Source organism: Ambystoma mexicanum, chromosome 2p, assembly GCF_040938575.1.
Source record: "Ambystoma mexicanum isolate Mex_15411 chromosome 2p, UKY_AmexF1_1, whole genome shotgun sequence".
NCBI classification, from domain to species: domain Eukaryota; kingdom Metazoa; phylum Chordata; class Amphibia; order Caudata; family Ambystomatidae; genus Ambystoma; species Ambystoma mexicanum.
This window is the reverse complement of record NC_090923.1, coordinates 103,161,730-103,184,065: the sequence shown is the minus strand read 5'-3', so window position 1 is coordinate 103,184,065 and position 22,336 is coordinate 103,161,730. Positions and strand designations below refer to the sequence as shown.

Here is a 22,336-nt window from a genome sequence, read left to right as displayed (position 1 = left end):
ATGTTTTCATTGCGATTACCCCTGAGGAAGCTACATAAAGCTGGACGAAACAAGTAACTCTCTGACACTTGTCTTTTCAAACAGCAGCTATGACATGGACTTAACTATAGTTTATCATAAATGAAAATGTAATAAAAGTTTGGTTTCTAATTGTTCACAAAGAAACATCTTAGGCATCGAAAAATCGTGCAGGAAAGGTTTTTTAGGTGTAATTTTTTTATATTGGCTGGTGAGATTATTTTCCCATGTCACCGGTGATCTGCACATTTCCAGAGGCCTGGTCAGTAGTGAAAATGATGCACTGGCCCTCCCCGTGCATCCATTAGTGTCAAGGAGGAAGTCTCTTACTGAAGTATGATTGGCTCCCATCACCAGCATGGGAGGACATTACTGGCAGGGCATTTTAAGCACAGACAGGCCCTACAGAAAAATGGGAGGGAAAAGAAGGATGTGTATCCAGTTTTGAGAAAAGTGGGGCAGCAGCAGTTCATACCGCTGCTGCCTCACTTTACAAAAAGCATGAAAGGGCGAGAAATAACCCTCTCATACATTAGACATCCCCTGTGATTATCCCAAACAGGCACAGGGGAATGCTTTTGCTTGCTTTGCATACTAAAGACCATACCAGTCGTGAGTGAATTCATGATGTGCTTTAGAATATGCAGAAACAGCCCCCTTACTGTTCCTCATGCTTCCTCAGCCTTGCCCAATTTCCGCGGGGGGTTATAGGGCATCTGATTGTGCACCAGGTAAGCAATGGCACATCATTCTTGACAGTAACCTTACCTTCCAAAAGCACAGAGCCAAAAAGGCAGAAACCATAGGCCAACAGACCACCACACTGCAAAACGAAACCATTCATTCCCCTCACCGAATTCCGTATGGTGGTGCAAGCCTTCATTATCTCACATCAATGCCCTCCTTACTGGGCTTCCAGCCTCACACCTGGCCACCGTCAAAGCAGCACACCACGCTACAGGTGCGCTGATATTTGACCATCTCTACAACAACACTCACGCTTCACTGGCTCCCACTGCCCGCCAGCTCATATTAAAAACTGCATGTATCACCTACAAATCAGTCTCAAATGGAACACCAGCACTCTTGGTGGATAAACTCTGGAGGATCTCGCACCACTCATAGCAAAGATATCACAAGGTTGGAGTCAAGGCTCGCCTGCAAAGAGAAGACTCACAAGCAGTCCTTCCCCTCCCACGCCCGACCATCTGAGACTCAATCTGGTAGAAGCTCAAAATTCCCCAACCATCCTCCAGTCCCACAAAACACTACACATGTGGCTCTTTCAACAATACCTGCCGGAGGAATAAAAATCCCTTTCTCCTTTCTCCCTTCCTGGGAGGATAGGTCAGGGGCAACGTGCTTGCCTTGTTAGCAAGACTACACGCAGCACCACTGGTTCGATCCCCGGGTCCGCGCTTAAAAACCTCTGGGTATTAAGCGTGTTATAAATAACCCATCATATCATAACAGTACTGCGTTAATGCCAATCCCAATTCTGTCACAATCCTGTTGTAAAGGGCTACGCTGCTCTTGAGCTAGGTTTACGGTACATAAGCAATAAAGAATAAAACAATGGTGGTGAAGGTTCCATCCACGCACATCGCCACATGCATCCTATAGACCAAACGCGTATGCTATGATGATGAGAATAAAGTTCTAGTAGGGTTATAGGCCGATGAAGTCTGACTCATACTAACAAGTACCATAAAAGAATGTATGGCTGGATACACAACTGCATATTGATCTATGTAATTGGTAGGAACAGATAAAACATGGTTTGCAAGTCCTTTTCCTTGTTTACATTTATGGGGATATCCCTCCAACCCACCACAGACACACACTTTCCACCCCTCCCATCCAAACTGACTCCCATGTCATGATCAGAATATTTCTGTTCAGATTTCTCCATTAACATGATAAATACATTAGATCACAGCACACTAAATTGTAAAACTATACCATAAAATATAACTTAGTCCAATTAAAACGACGTCCTTTACAGTTTTTAATATCGCCATAAGAACCTTTCCTCATAAACCCGCACTAAAATGTGTTATACAAAACCGCTTTTTTAAAGACTGACCTAGGTATTTGATCAGATCATAGAGGAGTTGTGAAATATTACTGTTAAAAATTAGAAACATCATCTACTTTCAAGATCTAATATTTAATACTAAAATATGAGTTCTCAGCCATCTCATCCTCTCCCTTTTGTAAAATGGACATAAAGAAATAGAGTGCACCAGAGCTTTGTCCGCACCCGCACCACAGTTGCATTTTGCTGAAGTCTTTAACCTAGTAGTTCTTTTGGCCCGTGGTAGAAGGTTTAGCCTGGTTCTGCGTAGGAGTCTTTGTCCCTCCGGGGAATCTAAATCTAATATTGGCACCGCGGCACACAGACTCCCCTTATACTTTACAGAGGCTACGAGGAAGGGTAGAGCACACATTTTCCCCCCATCCACCCGCAGCCAGTTTTCTCTGGACCAGGTTCTGATCTCTGTTTTAATTTTGTCGTAATTGGCTCTTCTTCTTTCTGCCAAGAACCTTCCCCAAAGTCTGCTTCCATTTTCATACCAGACCAGCTTGTGTACTCCTGGGCGGCTTTATCTATGTATTGTGCATTTGTTAGACGCTTATACATTAGGTCAATTCTGTTTCAAAGTGCCCATTACTGGAAATCCCAACTGGAGATTCTGATTAGTGGTTACCTTTCATTTTATTTTTGCAAAATAGGCTGGGTGTCTGGCTTGTGCCAGGGAAGTGATGCTCTGGATCTACAGCTCAATCCTCAGTGCGCTACTTGGGAAACGGGGCGGGAGCCCCAGATATTGACACCAGAATTGCAAATTTACCACATCAAGGGGTTCACAAGAACAGTAGCCCTAGATCTCACTGCCATGAAGCATTTGAGTTCAAACTTTACATTTAAAAACCTGAATGCATTTGTCCAATCTTCAGGCACCAAATCTAAAATAAAACCTTTGTAGGCCGATTCTGGCCCTCTCCGTCCGATGATTAATATGTTGCAACCACTGGCAGTCCCTCGAAGATTTCATGCCTAAGTACATATATGAATCTACCACCTCCACTGGGGCTCCTTTCCCTTCCCACTTCAGTTTCCTATCATTTCTCCCAAACATCACAATCTTAGTTTTGTCCTTTTATAATTTTAGTTTGTTGGCCTCTAAAAACTCAGTAGCAAGTCCATAATTCAAACCCGCAGGGGTACCAGCATAGCAGCGCCATCAGTAAAAAGTAGTGCACTGATTTCCTTGTCTCCCAGCTAGGGTGGGCACACCCTGCTCTTATGACGCGCTGGGTCAAAATCCACCATGAAAAGAATAAAAAGCAACAGTGACAGGGGGCAGCCTTGTTTTGCCTCCTCCCCCCAGTTTGAATGAAAAAATGTGGTGTTGTCCACTGTTCCCGTGTTCGACAGAAATTCTAGTTTGGTCATAGCATAGTTGCACTACTCTGGACAGATTTGCAGGTATCTCCAGTATTATTAGTTTCTTCCACAGTGTACCCCCGTCAATCCCATCATAAGCCTTTCCATATCTAAAAAGGCTGCATACACAACCCCTCCACGAGGCTTACAGTATTTGTCAATAATTAGTGATAGGCTAAAACAGTGGCTCCTAAAACCTGCCCCGAAGGTGACCCAGGATGTTGTTCTCTGCTACCCAATCTTCTAATCGGCCCAAAATGCATGTATCATAGATCTTTGCTGAGATGTCCAGTAGGGATTTGGGGCAATAGCAATTGCGGTCAACTGTGCCTTTATTTGTACAAATCGGGATGATAATCCTGTCCCTCCATCTGGTTGCAATCCTCCCAACCTTCTCAGTTGCTTCAAAAAGCTTTGAGAGGATAGGGGCCCACCATTCACCCTGACCAAAAATACCTTCGAGGGCCTCCCGTCTAGGCCCACTGCTTTCCGGGTTTAAGCTGTTCAATAACTCTCATGATTTCCACCTTGGAAAAAGTGCATTTTATCATTAGTGCAAGCATATTTTGGTTCTGGATCTTCACCCCCTTCTGCATTGAAAATGTGTTCCAAATGTGTCACCCATCTGTCTTCTCTTATAGACCCGCTGCCCCCTGTTCATTCCCTGATTTTTCCCATCATTTAGTTACGAGTTTCCAAAACAGCCTATGATTATTACTGTTTATTGCCCGGACAAGTATATCGCATTGTTTTGCATGGAAGGTGCTAATTCAGTGCTAAATAGGTGGGCGCACCTACCAACTGTGAGAGTAAAGAAGATGCAGGGTGGGAGTGGCCACATGGAGAAGAACACAGATACTCTGAGCCACAGACACACTGTATAAAGGACTTCACCGGGAATGGTAGGCGGTGACGATACATTGGATGGAAACTTGGTCCAAAACACTGCTCTATGATTAGCAAACAGAGGGGATGAAATATAAATGGCACAATCACAAATACAAGCAGTGGCAAATGCCTCGGGCGGGCTAAATCTGGGAGCTTTCAATTTCAAACACGCAACCACAGTGACAGGGTTTTGCAAAGGGGGGAGGAGGCTCAATGTACTCGTCATATGGGAAGTAATACAACTGGAACTGCTCTGATCCAGTGTGCCGGTCACATGACCACCGATGCCCATCGGCCGGCGGCTGTGGGAAGAGAAACACTGGATGGAGTGGCGTTCCTGGGAGGACCATTTAGACAGTAAGCTCCTGAGCCCGGACGAGGTGTCCAGCCCTCAAAGTATCTACCACAGTTTGCAAAGGTGATTATCTAACAGTTATTGTGTGAAAGTCCCCTTTCCCACCAGCTGCAGGGTGCCTTGTGACCAGTTCTCAATGGTGCTGACCAATGGCAGTGTATTAAAGTTATGGCGGTCAGCACAAATGTTGCTTCATTAATGACAAGATGTTTCCGGGTGGGTTGTGAATAAAATATGGTACCACATAGGGAGAAGAGGTGATGGAAAAACCATTGAACTGTTTGCTCTATTTTCATTTTCACTAATTAAAGTTACTATCGAGGAGGAGGAGAATACAAACCAATCAAATCGCTGGGAAGCACAGAAAAAACAGATTCTCCAACTTGCAAGTGTTTCTCCTGACTTTTGACTGTTGTATTTCTTGTTAAAAAAATAGAGTCGATAGTGCAATCAAGTGTCTGCCTCTCAATCAGAGCTAATCCACTGTTCTGTTTGATTTGTGCTCACCAAGCTGCAATAAACAGTGTTGCTTCTTGCCCGGTTTGTGCTCCATTTTTGAGCACGTGGTTTTTATTATGCACTAAATAGCGGATCTCGGACTACATTTTGGAGGCCCCAGCGAGATGTCTCAGTCCTTCCCGGACTACTGAGGGTATCCAGACCGTCCTCCCTGGGGGCGTGGGTCTGGTGAACGCAGACCTGTTCACAGCGCATCACTGAGGAGGCCCTGCAGTCGCTGAGTTCGCAAAGGTCTGTCAGGTCCAGCAAGCTGTCAGTTTAAGGGCGGGCTCGTGGTGGAGGCTCAGTGCCAAGGGGACTCGAGAGTATCCAAGGATGTGAGCAACACGTGGTGCAAGAAGATGCTGTACGATAGGTGTGTGCTAGTCGAAGGGGGAGGGATAGATTGTTGTTATGGTGTATGGGATGCATCCTTGAGAGAAGAGAGGACGATCAACCATAGTAGTACACATATTAGAGTGTACCACCTGATAGGGAGTGGGCGCTGGTGGGGGCACGCCAGCGGTAGAGCAGGAGGGGCGCATGGTGAACTCTGTTAGACAGGAGTGGTAAGTAGTACAGGTGATTGTATAGATGCGTCATTGGAGTACGAATTGTGTTGGGTTTTTTTGTAGATAGGGATATGCATGTGGTAGTTAGAGTCATTGAATGGTGGGGGCTTGTGGTGGCCGAGTCAGCATCTCACTTTTTCACGTTAACAGTAGGAGTGTGCTGGTGGTGCATGGGTAGACACTGGACACTCTTGCACTAGCATAGGGACCGGTGAGCCTGTGGAGAGGGCTGTCAAGTACTAATATCGAGTGAGTGGTCGGGCCCATGGAGAGGGCCAGAGTGAACATTGAAGGGTGCGCCTGGGAATAAAGGAGGGGGGAAGAATTGGGGGAACAGAAAAATGTGAAACACAGAATAGTGGAATAAAAAAAGAAAAATAATGGCATATATGGACATCCCCTTAGACCATATGTGCCGCAAATTGCCCAGGTATCACAATCAAATATTAAAATACAACTTCCAGAGGGCTGAGGAGACTGCAGGACAGTGTTTCCTTGCCTGTCCAGGAGAAGGTACGTTTGACAGTAAAATAATAGAGAATACGTACTGATATCTGTTAACACAATATAAAGTATCTAAGCTAAAAAGCAGGGAGAATATATTGGGTCTATGGAAACTATAAGAGGAGACTAAAGAGGACAAATTAAGGAAAGAAGCCGTGACAGTGGGAGGGGACGGACTGAGGTCACCACCCCGCACTACGGGTTATATCCCACTTTATGACCAGCCGCAGGATACATTAACCCGCAGCAGGAAACATCTACGGGAGATCCGGGGAAAAGTACAAGCGAATAAGAAAGGTGGACCAAAAAGAGGAGATGCGTAAGCGGAGCGAAAGAAATAATGAAGCAGACATCGAAAAGAACACATACCATAAAGTGGATGCGTTGTTCAGAGAAGCAGAACAGGTAATTTAAGAGGCGCTTAGGAGGAAGAACAAGGGGGACAAAGGGGAATGGGGTCAAGCTAAATGGAGCACTGCCGCGTACGTGTTCTTAAGGTCCGCTGGGTGGCCTCTGGAACCGTGAAAGGGCAGTGTCGAAGCACCACGCTGTAACCGACTACCTAGACAAATACCTAGGTGGCAAGATACAGGGTAAGTCTTCTTGCACCATGAAAAGGATTTCCTGAGATTAACGGGATGCAAAAACAGTGCAAGGTACTGATCAGAGAAATCCAGATGCTAATACCGCAAAAAGTAGCATCCATGGTCAGGAGAGCAGCAACTGGACAAGCCAATCAGCAAGGAAGCAGAGGAGGGAATGCAGGTAGAACAAGGAATGCAAGGAAAGAAACGCAAGGAGGAAGCAGTGAAACACACAGAAAGGATGCACAGCGAAAACGAGATCAGGAAAAAGGAGTGGGACAACAAGGCTGTTGAGATGGGTAACGTTTCCACTCAGACTCACAGCTGATACCAGGGATCCTTTTATTGCAGTGACTGTAAAAGGTTCAGGTCTGAACGCAGGCACCCCTTTCGATTCTTGTGGTTGTCGCACTATAACTGCGTCTCCTATTTGTAAATCCGGTTCTCTGGCTCTACTTTGGGAGTCGGCATACTTCTTCTTCCACCCTTTGCTTGCCTCAATGTTGTAGCGAACTTTTAATCCCGGATACTCAACTGACCCAGATCCTTGTGCTTGTTGAAGAGTTGTTCTTATGCTTCTCCCAAACATCAGTTCTGATGGACACACTCCCGTTGACCTGAGGAGTGTTCCGATAGTCCCTTAATAGAATGCAGATTGCTTGCATGAACAACCCCTTCATGATGGAACATATCTGAAGTGTGCGTTTCAAATTTGCAATGAATTGTTCAATGGTACCATTGGCCTGTGTCCGTCAATGTTGGAATTCTAGATGTTCAGCAAACATTGCAAAGTCATGTACACTAAATGGTGGGCCATTGTCAGATTTCACGATTGTTGGGATGTCTGCAGAGGTTTTGTCTAGTGCTGAAATGACAGCATGGGCCGCCGTCGAGTGAACCAGATTTACCTCTGGGTATCTCAGCATTTCGTCCATAATAACCAATACATGCTTTCCATTTGGTAGAGGCCCAAACATGTCAACAGCCACTTCATCGCATATTTGTAGTGGCATGGGTGTCATCTTTGGGGGTTCACAAAAGGTGTGGAGTGCTACCGCCTTGCATGCGGCACAGTTCTCCAGGACTTTCTGTATTTTTGTGTCCATCTGAGTGAACCATACCTTGATTCGAAAGTTGCCTTTTAGTGGAAATAATTCCTCGGTGTCCTGTGTGTGCCACATCAATTACCCTGTTTTGGAGTGCTTCAGGGATGATGATTCTATTTTCTTTCAGTAGCAAACCTTGTGGAGAGAGCGTCAGTACATGTTTCAGAAGATGGAACATTTTCAGTAGTTTCTTTTCACTTTCCGAAAAGGTCCCTTCCTCCTTGTGTGACTCATGCCACTTTTGTCGGAAGACACCCTGTCCCTGACTAGCATTTTCACTGGGTCTGCCTTTGTGCTTTGGGAGGGCGCTGCTTACGATATAGTTGATATATTGGTCTGCTTTAGCCAACTGTGTTTCTTCTTTTGCAGGTAGTGGAAATCTAGACAGGAAATCAGCCGGGTTGTTGTCCTTGCTCGGGCGATGAATGATATCGAAAGAGTATTCCTGTAGTCAGAGTCCCCAGCGTGCAATGCGGGGAGGCATCTTGGCATTGTGCTTGCCATCAATGCTTGTGAGTGCCTGGTGCTCGGTGACAACTGTACATTTTGTGCTGTACAGAAAATTGTGGTAATGTTCACGGGCCCAGACTAACGCCAGGTTTTCTTTTTCAGGTTGTGAATAAATGCATTCTGTAGGTGACAGGCTACGACTTGCATATGCCGCTTTCCGGCAGGGCGAAGAGGAACCCAGCTTGAATTGGGCTAAAATGGCACCTAAACCGACGTGGCTGGCACCCACGGTCAATTCCGTTTCTAACTCATGGTCATAATATGCCATGCAAGATGCAGACGAGATGCGTGCTTTGATTTCTTGAAACGCTACCATGCATTTCTTGGACCATGCACATTCTTGTCCTTTTCCTGTGAGGAGACATAAAGGTGTGCTCTCTGATGCAACGTCTTGTTTATATTTAGTGCAATAACTGGCCATGCCCAGGAATGATTGCACAGCTGATGTTGATGTGGGAGATGAAGCAGCCACGAGAGCTTGTTCCTTGTCCGGCTCAGGTTGTAGTCCTTATTGAAAGAAAATGTGTCCAAAGAATTTATGTTGATTTACTAAACTCACACTTTGCTGCATTTAGTGTCAGATTGGTGTATTCCAGGGCCATGCACACACAGCGCACTGTGTTGTCATGCACCTCTTGTGTGGCTCCAAATACTAATATGTTGTCACTATAATTTAGACAATGTGGTATATGTTTGATCACTTGATGGATTTCGTTCTGAAAGATCTCAGCTGCTGAAGAGAACCCAAACCTGAGCCTCTTATATCGAAATTATCCTATGTGAGTAGAAATGTAGTAATATATCGGGATTCAGGATGCAGCTCCAGTTGATCGTATCCTTTGTTCAGATCTAATTTGGAGAAGACCTTTTCTCCATGGATTAAGTGCCTCATGTCTGTCATTCTGGGGGCAAGGTGTCTTTCTCTCTCAATAGCTACGTTTGGGGCCCTCATGTCTATACAAATATGAATGCTCCTTCCATTTTCTTTTTTAGGAACTGGAATGATGGGTGACACCCATGGTGTGGGTCCTGTCTCGTGTTCAATGATGTCTTGGTTGTGGAGTGATTGGAGTTCGTCTTCTACTTGCTTTTGTATGTTTAGTGGAACCCTGAGATAGGGCTGAGCAATAGGTTTGTTGTTTTGATTGATGTGTAGTTTGATCTGTTTTCCTTTAAGGCTGCCTAGGCCTTTGAATAATGCAAGGAACATTTGGTCATCATGTCCTTCTGGTCAATTGTGTACGCCATCATGATTTGGTACATAATGTGGACTAGTCCCATTTGTATGCCAGACTCGAAACTGCGAATACTGCCTTGCGGCACTTCCCCTTTCAGAACATAAATGCGGGGACGTCATTTCACCAAAATGGCAGGGGTGGCGAAAGTGACATCACACAACCCTTGAACTCTGATGACATCACTGCAAGTGATGTCATTTGACCCCATCCCAAAGTGACATCACAGGAAGTGATAGAACACAACCTTTCACACCTTGACAAAACAGGACGTGGCATCACATAGCATTGTTCCTAACTACACCATGAAAAATATGGTTACGATATCACTATAATGTGATACACATTCCATACAAGAATGTATGACCATATGTATAGTAAATATTAAGTAAAAAAAACTTTGTTAAAGGGACGTTATGGTTAAGTTGCGCTACTAAAAACCTATGAAATTCAGTCAAAAAAACTTTGTTAAAGGGACGTTATGGTTCCAAGTAAAACCGAAAAACCCTTGAAATTCGACAGTTACAGTAAGCTATGCACCCATAACTCGTCCCAACACCCTGCACTGCTAAGACTAACACCCAGGATATCAAAGATGACATCACGAATGTCATTGATGACATTTAACAAGTGCAATGTGGTGTTCTGTTATATGTTTTTGTGGCGATGTCCGCAGACACCAAAACACGGTTTAAAGATAGCAGGCGCATCGGAACAATCTGACGCACTTCACGCTCTTCACCATCCAATGAGGGAATGCGTCACATGTCCGCGGACTTGACGCAAGCCGATTACCCAATCAGTGTCCTGTCCACGACTGGATGGATTTTCACCAAATTTACAAAAGCATGCTTTCGGGACCAAACTTCTGTTCCTGCCGCAAATTTGGTAAAAATCCGTCCAACGGTTTCATCTGTAGGCGTGCGCAAAGTTTTTCCCCCCATTCAGTCTATGGGAAAAAAAATAAATTTTGGGACCCCTCCTATAACTTTGCCTGCCCTGGACCAAACCTCACCAAATTTCTGCAAAGTTTGGTGAGGATTCGTCCAGGGGGAGCGAAGTTATAAGCCGCCCAAAAAGTGCTCTTCCTATGGGAATAGCAACTTAACCATAACTACACGGCCACTAGCGTGGCCGTGTAATCAGTGTGCATAGGCCAATATTACTGTGAATGCAAGCAGGCATCTAATGCAAAATGATAATGATGTGTTATTATATAGCACTTACGCTTAAACGCTTTAAATAGAACAAATATACCTACAACATCACCCAACCTGTATTGGTACTCATTTATCAACCTCAGAAGGATGAAAGCCTGAGTTGAGGCATTTGAGAACAGACTAACTCAGTGACTCGCCCCCCTGAAGTGTGCCGGAAATAAACCTTTAATGAGTCTAGCAATTATTGCATAGAATTCCAGAAAGACAAATTATTTGCTATTCCTATTTTTCTTTTTTAGGGTCACTGTTGGAAGTGTTACACTTGTGGAAGCCCATGTTTTTTTAAGAAGCCTGAACAAGAAAGCCAGCCACTCCAGAAACAAAGAGCCGCATGGCACTAGCCACAGCCATAAAAAACACATTTAAAAAAAAAAAAATTTAAATTGTTTTTTAGGGGTAGCAAGGGAGAACTCAGAGGTGACCCCCAAATGACGTCCCTGCGTATATGGTCAGTTTGGCAGCCTTGTCCTTGAATGCACATGTGGCTTGAAACTTGCCCTTGCATTCCAGAGGAGTGTTGGCTCCGTAGGGATAAATATCAATGTCAGCCGGTTGAAGGTGGCCTTTATGGTTGAGTCCTCTTTATGTGTCCTGGTTGACTACGTTAACTGTAGCCCCTGTATCAATTGGAAATTCTCTGGCATTTCAATTCATTTGTAGCAATAAAAATCGGCCTATATTCAGCTGCTGCTTTGTTCCCTATGGCATGAACGTATCCTCGCTTGCGATCGCCACTTGATGATGATGAGTCAGAGTCATTGTAGTAGCGTGGTGTGGCTTTGATGTATCTCAATTTGTGACGGGTAGATCTCTTGCCCGTGTTTTCAGAGGTGTGCGCTCTACGACGGGCGTTACTTTTGTCCCGATGTTGTTTGAGTCTTTGAGGGGATCCTCGCGGTCTGCTCGATGAGCGCTTCCGCTTGCTGGTGGGGGTTCTCCACTTTCTGCGCAGAGGGCCTTCAGCCCTTCTATTTGTCTCTGTATGTTTGTCCGTCCTCTGAATGTCTTTTTTATTCCTGCATACCGATTGAAAATGATTTCCGCCACCACACCCGTCACAGAAATTACCAATGGATGGACACGGACCCACATGGGGGGAAGTTATATCCGAAGCAATAGCATTTGTGCTGCTCATTGTTGACTGGGTTTCTCTGATGACCGCATTTGACAGACAGGCGCTGTAGATGGTGTTTGCGTGATTTTTATATTACCCAGAGACTCTGTTTGCATCGTAGGTGCCATGTCAACTCAGCAAGTTGTAAGATTTCTTCTGACGACCTTGTCTTTTGCAGTAGCGTCTTACAAAATTCAGCTGATTCCCAGCCTGCGATCACTTGGGATTTTAGTGCTCCGTTTGTCGAATAATGTTCAAAACCGCAACACTTGACTCTTTTACGCAATCTCATAACAAAATTGGCCACGGTTTCACCTTTTTCTTGGGTCGATGTGTGAAAGATAGGTCTTTCATAATCCACATTTCGTAGCGGGCAAAAGTAGTTCTTCAGAGAGTCAATGATGCCCTGTAAGATGTCTGGGGTGCCCTCAGGCATTTCTAAAACAATTTCCCTTACTGTTGGTCCTTAAGAGTGCATTAGGATTCCTTTACGACAACGCTCTTCTTGCACCCCCATAGCATCTTGTAGCCATCTGGACCCGCGTGGAGCCAGACTGCTGGTGTCCGATATATCAAAAGGTGGGAACACTTGTAGTTGCAGAGAGCCATGGCTCCCCTCCCCTCTGATCGAGCGACTAGGAGAGTGTGGCGATGTAGCTGGTGCCATGGAGCTGACAATCCCTTCGCCTTCTAACATTTTGATGAAGAAATAACAGCTGGAGGATGATAAATGTGCACTCTCACCTCTTGTACAGGAAGGATGCTGGGCCTTTGCTCACAATGTGCATGCACGTGCTGCAGGCCATGAAGTGGGCGCCCTGTGACTGGGCCGGAGCAGTAATATAATGAATCAGGCCTTGTAAAGTGAACGTCGTGCTCCTGAGGGGGGTGGGTGGCACAGCCGACTGCTTGGTGATACTCTGAGAAGTGAGCGATTGGTCCTTGAAGAGCGGGAGGCTTCCGCCCATACAACGCCAGTCGCGCGAAGAGGCAGGCGCTCTTTGTAGCGCAGAACATTTCCCGCCGTGTTTTCTCCCTCAGCTGCACTCCGCCGCTTTCGATCCGGAGCAGGCGCAGGTTGGGGGTCCACAGCCAGTGGGGACCGCTCCACTCAGTGGCACAGTATGGGCAGGATCAGGCGAATAATATGGTTGCAGCTGGGCCGTCTGATAGTGATGTACATGCACCGCACTGGGCACGTAATCATTGGTATACGCGGCATGAGCAGACACAGACCTTCTTCGCCAGTTTTAAATCTCCATTTAAAATAAATTATAGTACATTAAATGAAACGGAGGCCAGGGATGTGATTACCACTTCTTTAATCAATCTTGGCCAAAGTGCAACAGCCTCAGGCGGTAACCCCGCCTTCCCACGTGACTCACCAACCCCAGTCCCGTGGCTGGTGAATGAACAAGGAAAGAGGACGAGGAGGGCACCTCGCCTCTGTACAAACATAAACATCGGACACTACAGCACATTTGCTCCATCCCAAACGATATACATGATGAACACTTCCTTGTGACCTACTCTTTCGTATTTAAAACAAGCATTTGTATTTTTATTGTTGCCGTTAGGACATGGGTACAAAACATTAACATTTCATATCAAATAAATCAAATAAAGCAGCTCTTCTGATTGAGGAAAGTCAGGGAGATTCTCAGACATTGTTCCGGATGGCTGGATTCATCAAATCAATTGACACCAAGATCTTAATGTTTAGCAAAATACTCTGAAGATGCTACCAGATCATGCTTAAACTCTCCTGTATGATATTAAAGACTTGTTGGCAAGCAAGAGTTTCCTCTCGCTCCCTTTGTTCTGCTGATCTCTTCTTACTTTCTGTTCCCCCCACCACCTTGTGCCTCTTCTCGTTTCTGCTCCTTTCAGCTCCTTGGCCCCTTACACTGGAACTCCCTACCTCTTTCTATCCGCTCCTCCCCCACCTATTCGTCCTTCCGCTCCTCATTGAAATCACTTCTGCTTCATTCACCTCCATGACAACCTTCCCCCTCTCTCCTTCTCCCTCCTTCTAGTACCCTTCTCCCTGTTCTCTTTCCCTTTATCTTTTCCCGTCTCTCCTAAGATATCCTCTCTTCCTGTTGCTCACTTTACTCACTACTCTTTCTTTCTCTTCCTTCCTCCCCCCTTCCTCGCCTCTCCTTTTTTTATATCCAAATTGTTCCACATGCCGAATTTATGGCTTGATTCATGTATACTGTTATTGGTTCTACTGTTCCATGTTTCATGTGTTTTTTGTTGTTAACGTTTAAGCGCCTTGGATTAAGGTGCTCTATAAAACAATAAAAACAAAATACAAATACAAACAACATTAATACGTGGTAGAAATACTTGTGGTCTCTGATAGTTCCCGGACTAGCCACAGACGGGATATCTGATGCTTAGAAATTGAAAAATGCAGCAGTTAAAATGTTTCTTCGAGGCTCTCTTAGCTCCTGCATCTTATCTCTGGAACTCCTTAACACCAAAAGGTGTATTGTCTGTTAGGCAGTTTGCTAAGACTTGCTTTTTAAAAGGCTGCCTTTCAATAAAATGTCCAAGTAGTCACGTGCTGCAACCTTTTCTGTGTTACTTTTCTCATTTAAAATGAATATGATGCATTTTATGCCCCCTTTCTTTAGGTCTGGCTTAAGGTTAGGAGCCACGCTGACAGAGCTCTTGGAGATATATCATGACCCCGGTGTCAATCAGTTGCTTTGTGATGCTGAGCAAATACATCATAGTCAAGCCTTTGTTATATTGGCAGCCATTTTGTAGAAGTGAGTGAAACCGTTTAAGGTGGGGAGTCAGTTGTTCAATGTTGTTTATTGATTTATTTCCATATTACTTGGTACACAGATGTGTTATCCACTTAGCTGCGGAATACATTGCGTTTATTATTTTGTTGTAATCATTATTATAATTACCGGTGCCTATGGCTCCCACTGTCTGTGTGGTTAAAGAAGGTGGGCTAGATGAAGTGGGATGCTGGAATATAAACGTTTATGAAGCTCCCAATGCATTATAGATGCCACTATTACAAGCATTGCCAAAGCCTATTGGTCTGATTTAAGCAAATATATAATTTTATGTACAGCCCTCACAGGACAGAACATCTCTCAGAATCTACATTTGCAATGCTAAACCTATTGGCTTTGTCAGTTCTCACCTAGCAGTGTTTTGTTACCTTTGTTGGTTTTAATGTGGCGTGCACTGTGGTACTTAACCTTTAGGCGTTATTCGCTGCCAAATCATTCTTACCAGATCAATTTTGTTGGTTCGCCAGAGAACGCGGATCTCTCGAAATTGCTTGAACATGCCTTTGAGGTTCACAATCACAATTACTGCCAAAATTGCCTAGAGGAGCAAAATACAAAATGATAGTAAACAAACAAATGCTGGCATCAATTGAGATTGAATACCTTAACCCTCTGCAGGCGCCGCCACCCTTTGCGCTCTGTTATTGCAGCTTCATAATATTGTAGACACTTGAAGCCCAAATCTCTCTTTAAACATGAGAAAGGGATGTCATTGGCCAAATAACTTTATTACAGTAAAATGTAAACCATCTGTGCGACAAATTGATGTCTGTACTGCTCGAAGGAAACCTAGTTTGCAGATGTGCCAAACATTTGCACAGCTGAACGTTCTTTGCTTGGCCAATTGATTGCAGCCATTTTGTTGATTGCAAATGCATACATTTTTGGGTGTTTTCTTTTGTTGTTATAGTCTTCCCTTCTTAATTACAAAACTAACGACCCTTTGCCCCCTTTTTTCCTGCCTTCTTCCTCACTTTACTTATACTGAATATTTGCAATCTTTCCCTGTCATAGTTTCTTGTTGTTTTAAGACTTTTGTGCCCTTCACATCAAGCCATCTCATTACATTTTGAGGGTCCTTCTTTAATGCAAATGTATGGAAACCCTTATGGCCTGGTTGTGCCATGAGGTCCTCTCCCTCCCCTTTTCTTTCCTGTAAATGAATTCCCTAGGTCCCCTTACTGTTAATTATTTAAATATTCACATTTCTTTTAAAATTTGAAGATGACGCTATTTTTCAAAACGTAGTGACTTTTACATTTAGAATAAACTGAGCAATATCGGTCAGATGGCCTGGAAACTAATTGGGCGCTCACTGAAATATGTTTAGTTATAATGAATGGTTGAGGTGAAATTGGTGAATATCTCCACAGTGCAGCTCTCACCCAAGTTTGTAATACTCCATAGTTTGATGCCTGTACGGTATCCAACGTCAATGGGCCTCAATGCCAGGAACGGCATTGCTGGACCCGGTATTTGTTCATTCCTGGGCGCCAGAAAATATTCTTCCCCATTCCCATTTGAGCTGCATAGGTCTCAATGGGAATGGGGAAGCCGCATGCACCGGCACCGTTATAAACGGTGCCGGTGCATCCGACATGATGTGCTCGCGGGTGCCGCTCTGCCCGCCAGGTCAGACCTGGGGGGCAGAAAGGCACCTGCGAGCACAACTCGTAGTTTGCTGGTCCGGGAACTACGGTACCGGCAAGCTTACCGGTATCGTAGTACCCATACCAGCAAACTTATAATGAGGCCCAATAACTTTTAATGGGCCTCATTACGACTCAGGAGGTAAGGGGTTTACGGCGGCGTAAACAGCGCCGACCCTTACCGCCTGATTCCGAGGTCCCTTAGCGCCATGGAGGTTTTAACACCTGCTTTTAGCAGGTGTTAAAATCCATGGCGCTAAGGGACCTTGATGTTAATTACGCCACCGTAATTTACGGTGGCGTAATTAACGCCTTCCCCACTCCCATTATGCCCTATGGGGCAAAAATGGGAATGGGGAAGGGTAAATGGGGATTGGGGACTTACCGCCCCGCCAACCTCGGAATGGGGCGGTAAGTCCGCCAACCACCATGGCGTAAACATAGTTTACGCCATGGTGGTAAAGGTACGACCCAGGCGGTAACTTACCGCCTGGGTCGTAATGAGGCCCAATGTCTCAAAAGCTTTTCTAACCATGCTATAATCCATCGAAAAGAGGACATTGTTCATATTAGACTGGAGAATATAACTAAAGTGAATTTTCTTTCGATGCAGTTAAGACTACACTGGTAGACTGCAGACCAGGTGTTGTCAATATTTATGCGGCTGACTGAAATTATGAAAATGGCAGTTTCTTGAATGGCTGCAGGCTATGGATTCATTTAGGACTTTACCTAATCGCTGTTTCTGCATTGTGGTTGTGGCTGGGATTTCAAAATTCATCAAATTCTTACCCCAAATTATTTCATCATAAATTTCACATAGAAAGTATCAACCATTTGTATTGCACAATTTAAGTACATCTTCTAATATTTTGATGACAGTTCATTTATTTGTAGAAAACTAGTGACTTGGAGGCAAAAGCCATAATATGACCACCTAAGAAAAATCAATGGAATTGTGTTTGCAGGTTTAATGAGAGTGTCAGAGGAGTCTTACCTTGGGCAGGTCTTGAAAGAGTTCCCCGGCTCTTAAAATGATAACCAGAATGATGACGGCAGACATAGCACTTGCCACCTAAAAATGACAACAAGCAGGAGACTATATTTTACAAGATTACGGCTTCGTTTGATACAGCTGACCACATCTGGGTATGTAACTGCTCCTAGAAAAGGAGAGTCAGAGGAGGGGCATAGTGGGCTTCAGGATGGGCAAGTAGCAAAATGAGAGGTTTACATTCAACACACAAGTTCTCCTGCTCGAGTAGCACCCTGTGACGTCACAGCGGATCTTGTGTGACACAGGGCTGAACTGCCCTGTTGGAAAAGGAAAATAGGCAGTAGGCTGGAGCAGTGGACAGATCAGGCCCATAAAAGCCAAAATAGCCCTTGGAATGCAGTAGCCAAGGTAAAATGCTGCCGATTCTCATTATCCACACTACTATTTATTTCTCTTTCATTGTTATGTAGATTATAACATACATGATGGAAACTGAATAGGCTTGAGGTGCACGTCAACCGAAAGCAGAGGAAGAAGGTGAGTGTAACCACGCTTTGGGGTTACTATGCATGGCTGCATACCAGCTGTCCGTGAGTTAAACATGGAAACTGCTTGAAGGGTTCTGTTGTGGAAATTGAGGGCCAGGTCTGCACGCAGGCTCATGCCAAACTTCGTTCCCCATGCTTCTTCTCCCCGTCAACATCAGACTGGCCCCATCGCTTCTACAGTTCAGAAAAGAGTTCACAACCTTCCTCTGGAAGGAATGACACCTGCCTAACACCTAGGATCACACACCCTCCCCTCCCCACGCTACCAGAGACTGGCTGATCTGCTCCACACGTTTCCTCCGCTGGTTGCTTGAAGATCCCTTGCTGCCGTTGGCTCGCCTTCCCCTGTGCTTAACTCTCACTCCCTTTTTCTCTGCTTCCCTGTGTGCTTCTCCCTATTATTGTAAAGCGTTCCATTTCTTCCCGAAGCCAGGTCTGTGCTCAATAAATACCGTAATAACAATGATATAGCTTTTACGACCCGCTGCCGAGGCAGACATGGCGTTTAACGGCCCACCAGGATTCCCCGTGGTGCGGATAGTTTTCGGTTTTTTTAATTTCCAACGGGAGATGCGCTCAGAGCAAACACATCTTATATCGGAATGAAAAAAAGGTTAAAAAACATTGCTGCTGCCATAAAAAGAGAAAAGGGGCTATTGTCCCTTTTCGGATGGTGGTGGCCATGAAAAACATGTTAAAATATCGTGCCTGGGAAAGGCAGATTGTGATTGGTCAAACTGCCTTTCCCGGGTGCGAAAAATGAATACGTTTGATGACATCATCCCCTTGGTAGCACTGCAGCCTGTATAGTGGAGTGGCTGAGAGTTCCAGAAGCTGGGTGTGGTGGCCCAGCCCAGGGAGGTATTTAAGTGAAAGCTGAGGGTGTAAGTGAGGAGTGTGGCGCTCCAGGAGAGAGAGAGAGAGAGAGCTAGACCTCTTCCCTGCTAGAGTAGCCCCTTACTATGCTGCCTGATATAACCACGTTGGCCGGACTTGCCACCTTGGGAAGGCCACCTGAGAGAGACAGTCAGAGGGTAGCCTTAGCAGAGCCTTTGGAGGGGCTTTAAACACCCAGGGGAGGATGGTGACCCTCTACTCAGTGTAATATTGTCCCCACTATGCCCCCCTGCTAATTGATTCCTGTCATCCTAGTTCAAACATGCAAGGAGTGGAATAAATGCCTGTTATGTTAAGTCCATTATAGATCTCGCACCTAGGTCAAAAAGCTGCTGGGCCTTTTCCCCATCTGTCTTATGGCATTTTGTTTCCACCTCCCCTACGAGCATACAGGTGGTTGGTTTTATTTTCCCGAATGAAGGCTACACCCGCCCTGAGATAGGAAGCCCCCTTTAGGCTGCTGCCTTTATTCTTTCCATTTTTAGCACCCAATTGTGAGGATTGTGGAAAATAATAAAAGTATTATTCTGTAGTCAAAAGTTGGTGGTGCCCTCCCTTGAAGGCACAGGAATGGATGGCCTCTAAACCAACGCTAAAGTATTGTCCTCCTTTAGTGTAATATTTACACATTCTCCAATGCACGGCGCCCTCTAAGGAGCCAAACTAGGTGAAAAGGGCAGGGGCTGTAGTGCAGAAGAGTAGAGCGGTGGAGTGGAAAAGTAGAGCGTACCTTTCCCTGTATCATAGTCAACATTACAGCAAACAGCAATGTTCTTGTGTAATCAAAGTGTCGCTGACAAATCCGAAACAGGGTGACACTAATGCTGAAGAACCCAAAAGAGGTGTTTGCTATGGCCCAGCAACTCCAGCAACTCCCTGTCTCTGCTACTTTTGCGTGCACAGCAGCACAACATCTCACAACCACTTCTTCCCCCCACATCAGAAAGATGGTGCAGGAAATCCGGGGGTAGCCAGTTGGCTTTGAACGCCATTTTGCATGGGCCCTGGAATCGGGGGGACATATGTTTTTGAACTATATGATATCACCACCAGTGATCCAGGTTATCAGTGAGATGTGTCATAAAGGAACTGTGATACTTTTGTGTGGCTATTGAGTGCATTTATCAATCCCAACATTGAAATATAAGCAATAAACCCTTTGGTATTACAATTACCAAATTAGTGTTTATTTTGCTGATTTTGAGTGTTGGGTATTTGCAACAGTATACACATACCTATCCTTATGGTAACAGGAAATCCTTCACAATGGGGCACCGGGTATCTTTAGGGTCCCTGTCGACCCGACGGGACAGGTGGAGGCACTATAGCTCATCGAAGATCGAGTACGGCACCATAAGGGACATCCACACTGGATTGATGACTGGGGCTGAGTCAGACATGTTAAAGAAACTCAAAAAGGCAATACTGTTGCACCCATCTCCTGTTACATCTCACAGGTAGCACCTAGGCCACCAGAGGCCAGTGTTGCATAGGCCTAGATTTAGAAGATCAGAGCGCTTCTCCAAACAACGAGTTGGGGGCAGATCTCTCTCTTCGGCTGCCGCCTCCCTCTGGAACAGCCTCCCTGCTTCTCTGAAAGTTAAGCAGAACCATCTCCGGTTCCGGAAGAATCTCAAGACTTTCCTCTTTGCTTCTGCCTTCTCTCTTCCTCTTCCCTGCTGATCTCCTGTCTGATACTGCACCCGTCACCTGGCTACCCTCTAAACTCCGGGCCAGGTCTCTACCCACCCAGTTGCACACCTGCACTGCCTCCTGGCAATCCTTGCACTTGGATCTGTATCTGCAACCCTATAGTCTCTTTACCTGCACTTATCTGATACTTGTTGTCTGCCCTTAACCCTTGCACTGCCACCTGCTAGCCGCACTACTTGCTTTTGATCCTGTGTCCTGCACTTTCTCCCCCTTCCCTTCCCCTGGCATTCTTCCACTTCCCTCTACCCTGCATTTGCGCGATCTCAATGTCACTTGGCCAAGTAAGATCGTTGTCTTGTCCTCCCTTTGTTTCCCCTCCCTTGCCTCATCGCGCCTTGAAACACTTGTGTATAGGCCCGTTATAAATGTCATATCATATCATATCAGAGATGAAGTTGGTATGATATGGCATTTATAACGCGCCTATACACAAGTGTTTCAAGGGGGTTACGGGCTTTCTTGAAGGACAGGTTGGTGGGGAAAGGTCTACCGCCTGCAGTGAGTAGGCAGTTCGGTCGATAGATTAATGGTAAACACTGCCACAAATCGCTTTTTGTGACTCACAATTTTTGGATGCACAGTGGCAAGGATTCCGGTAAATAGAGGCTTCCGTGAGGGGTCTTGATAGTGACAGCTATGGCCTGGTGGTTAAAGAGAGGTCTGTGTAGGTGATAGCTATGCAGCACATTGACTGTGATTCTGGTTTTTGCGGAGATCAGTGTGAGTTTGGCTTGTTCAGGGAAATTGGGCTCCCTCTTCTTGGGGCCTGTGACACCCAGTGTTTTGGCATTTTGAAGGCATTCTGGCTTTCCGGGATGCTATAAAACAAGGAAGACAGACCAGATATGAGATGATAAGAGTACCAGCAACAGCAGTGTGTAGGTTTGGTGATTTGTACAGGGGAATGTGTCTGAGGTGCTCTAGGGCTTTCTGACCACACTTTCATGGCGAAGGGCGACAGGCCACAAGAGGCAAGGGTAGAAACCGGTAAGAAGGAGTAGGGGCGGCCACAAGTTCGGGGGTTAAAATACCTGTGATTGGACACAAGGAGGGTGAAGAACATGTAAGACAGAAAGAGATGAAGACTGGATAGGAGGAAGACTGGATAGGATGAAGCCTATAATGTACAGTCTTGCTGCTTTTCATAGCTATTTGTCTTTTCCTTCAGTTTCCAAACTAGCTTATGAAGATTCAACCATTAAGCATTGCTTGCGTGCAATGCACAGTTCCTCACTCATGCATTGGGGTATCAGTGCTTACCTGGGAGTTTCCCCCGGTGCTCTCCTGCACCATGGTCCTGGACACAGAGCTGCAGATGGTAAAGCACTGGAAAAAGCTGCCCACAAAGTTGCTGAGCCCCAGGGCTAACAGCTCCTGGAAAAGGGAGACAGAAAGCAATGTGAGGGAGGTTGGATATCTGGGAGGAGAAGAAGAGCTGGGTGGAAACAGTACTCATCAGGCTGCCACAATCAGAACCCTTTGCAGGAAATGCATGCATGCGGGCCCGCATAGAAGTGTGCATGCTACACTCCTGGGACTGGATATAGTTCAGAAGACTTTTCATCAGCCGTAAATCTCTCTCAGCAGACGCATGATTTCCAGAAATAAACCTGCGTCTAGGCTCGTTGCTGGGTAGTGCCATAACAGGTTTCACAGAG

At 45.4% G+C, this 22,336-nt stretch overlaps 1 protein-coding gene across 2 annotated transcripts in view; it reads right to left on the bottom strand.

Annotated features, from left to right (window-relative positions):
- SLC26A6 (solute carrier family 26 member 6) overlaps window positions 1-22,336 on the bottom strand; it is a 453,283-nt gene that overhangs the window by 127,081 nt on the left and 303,866 nt on the right. For both annotated transcript variants that reach the window (XM_069643342.1, XM_069643341.1), the window contains exons 10-12: window positions 21,939-22,052; window positions 17,521-17,598; window positions 15,317-15,412 (exon numbers count right to left, since the gene is read on the bottom strand). In XM_069643342.1, the coding sequence (XP_069499443.1) occupies window positions 15,317-15,412; window positions 17,521-17,598; window positions 21,939-22,052 (288 nt within the window). The remainder of the gene's footprint in view (window positions 1-15,316; window positions 15,413-17,520; window positions 17,599-21,938; window positions 22,053-22,336) is intronic.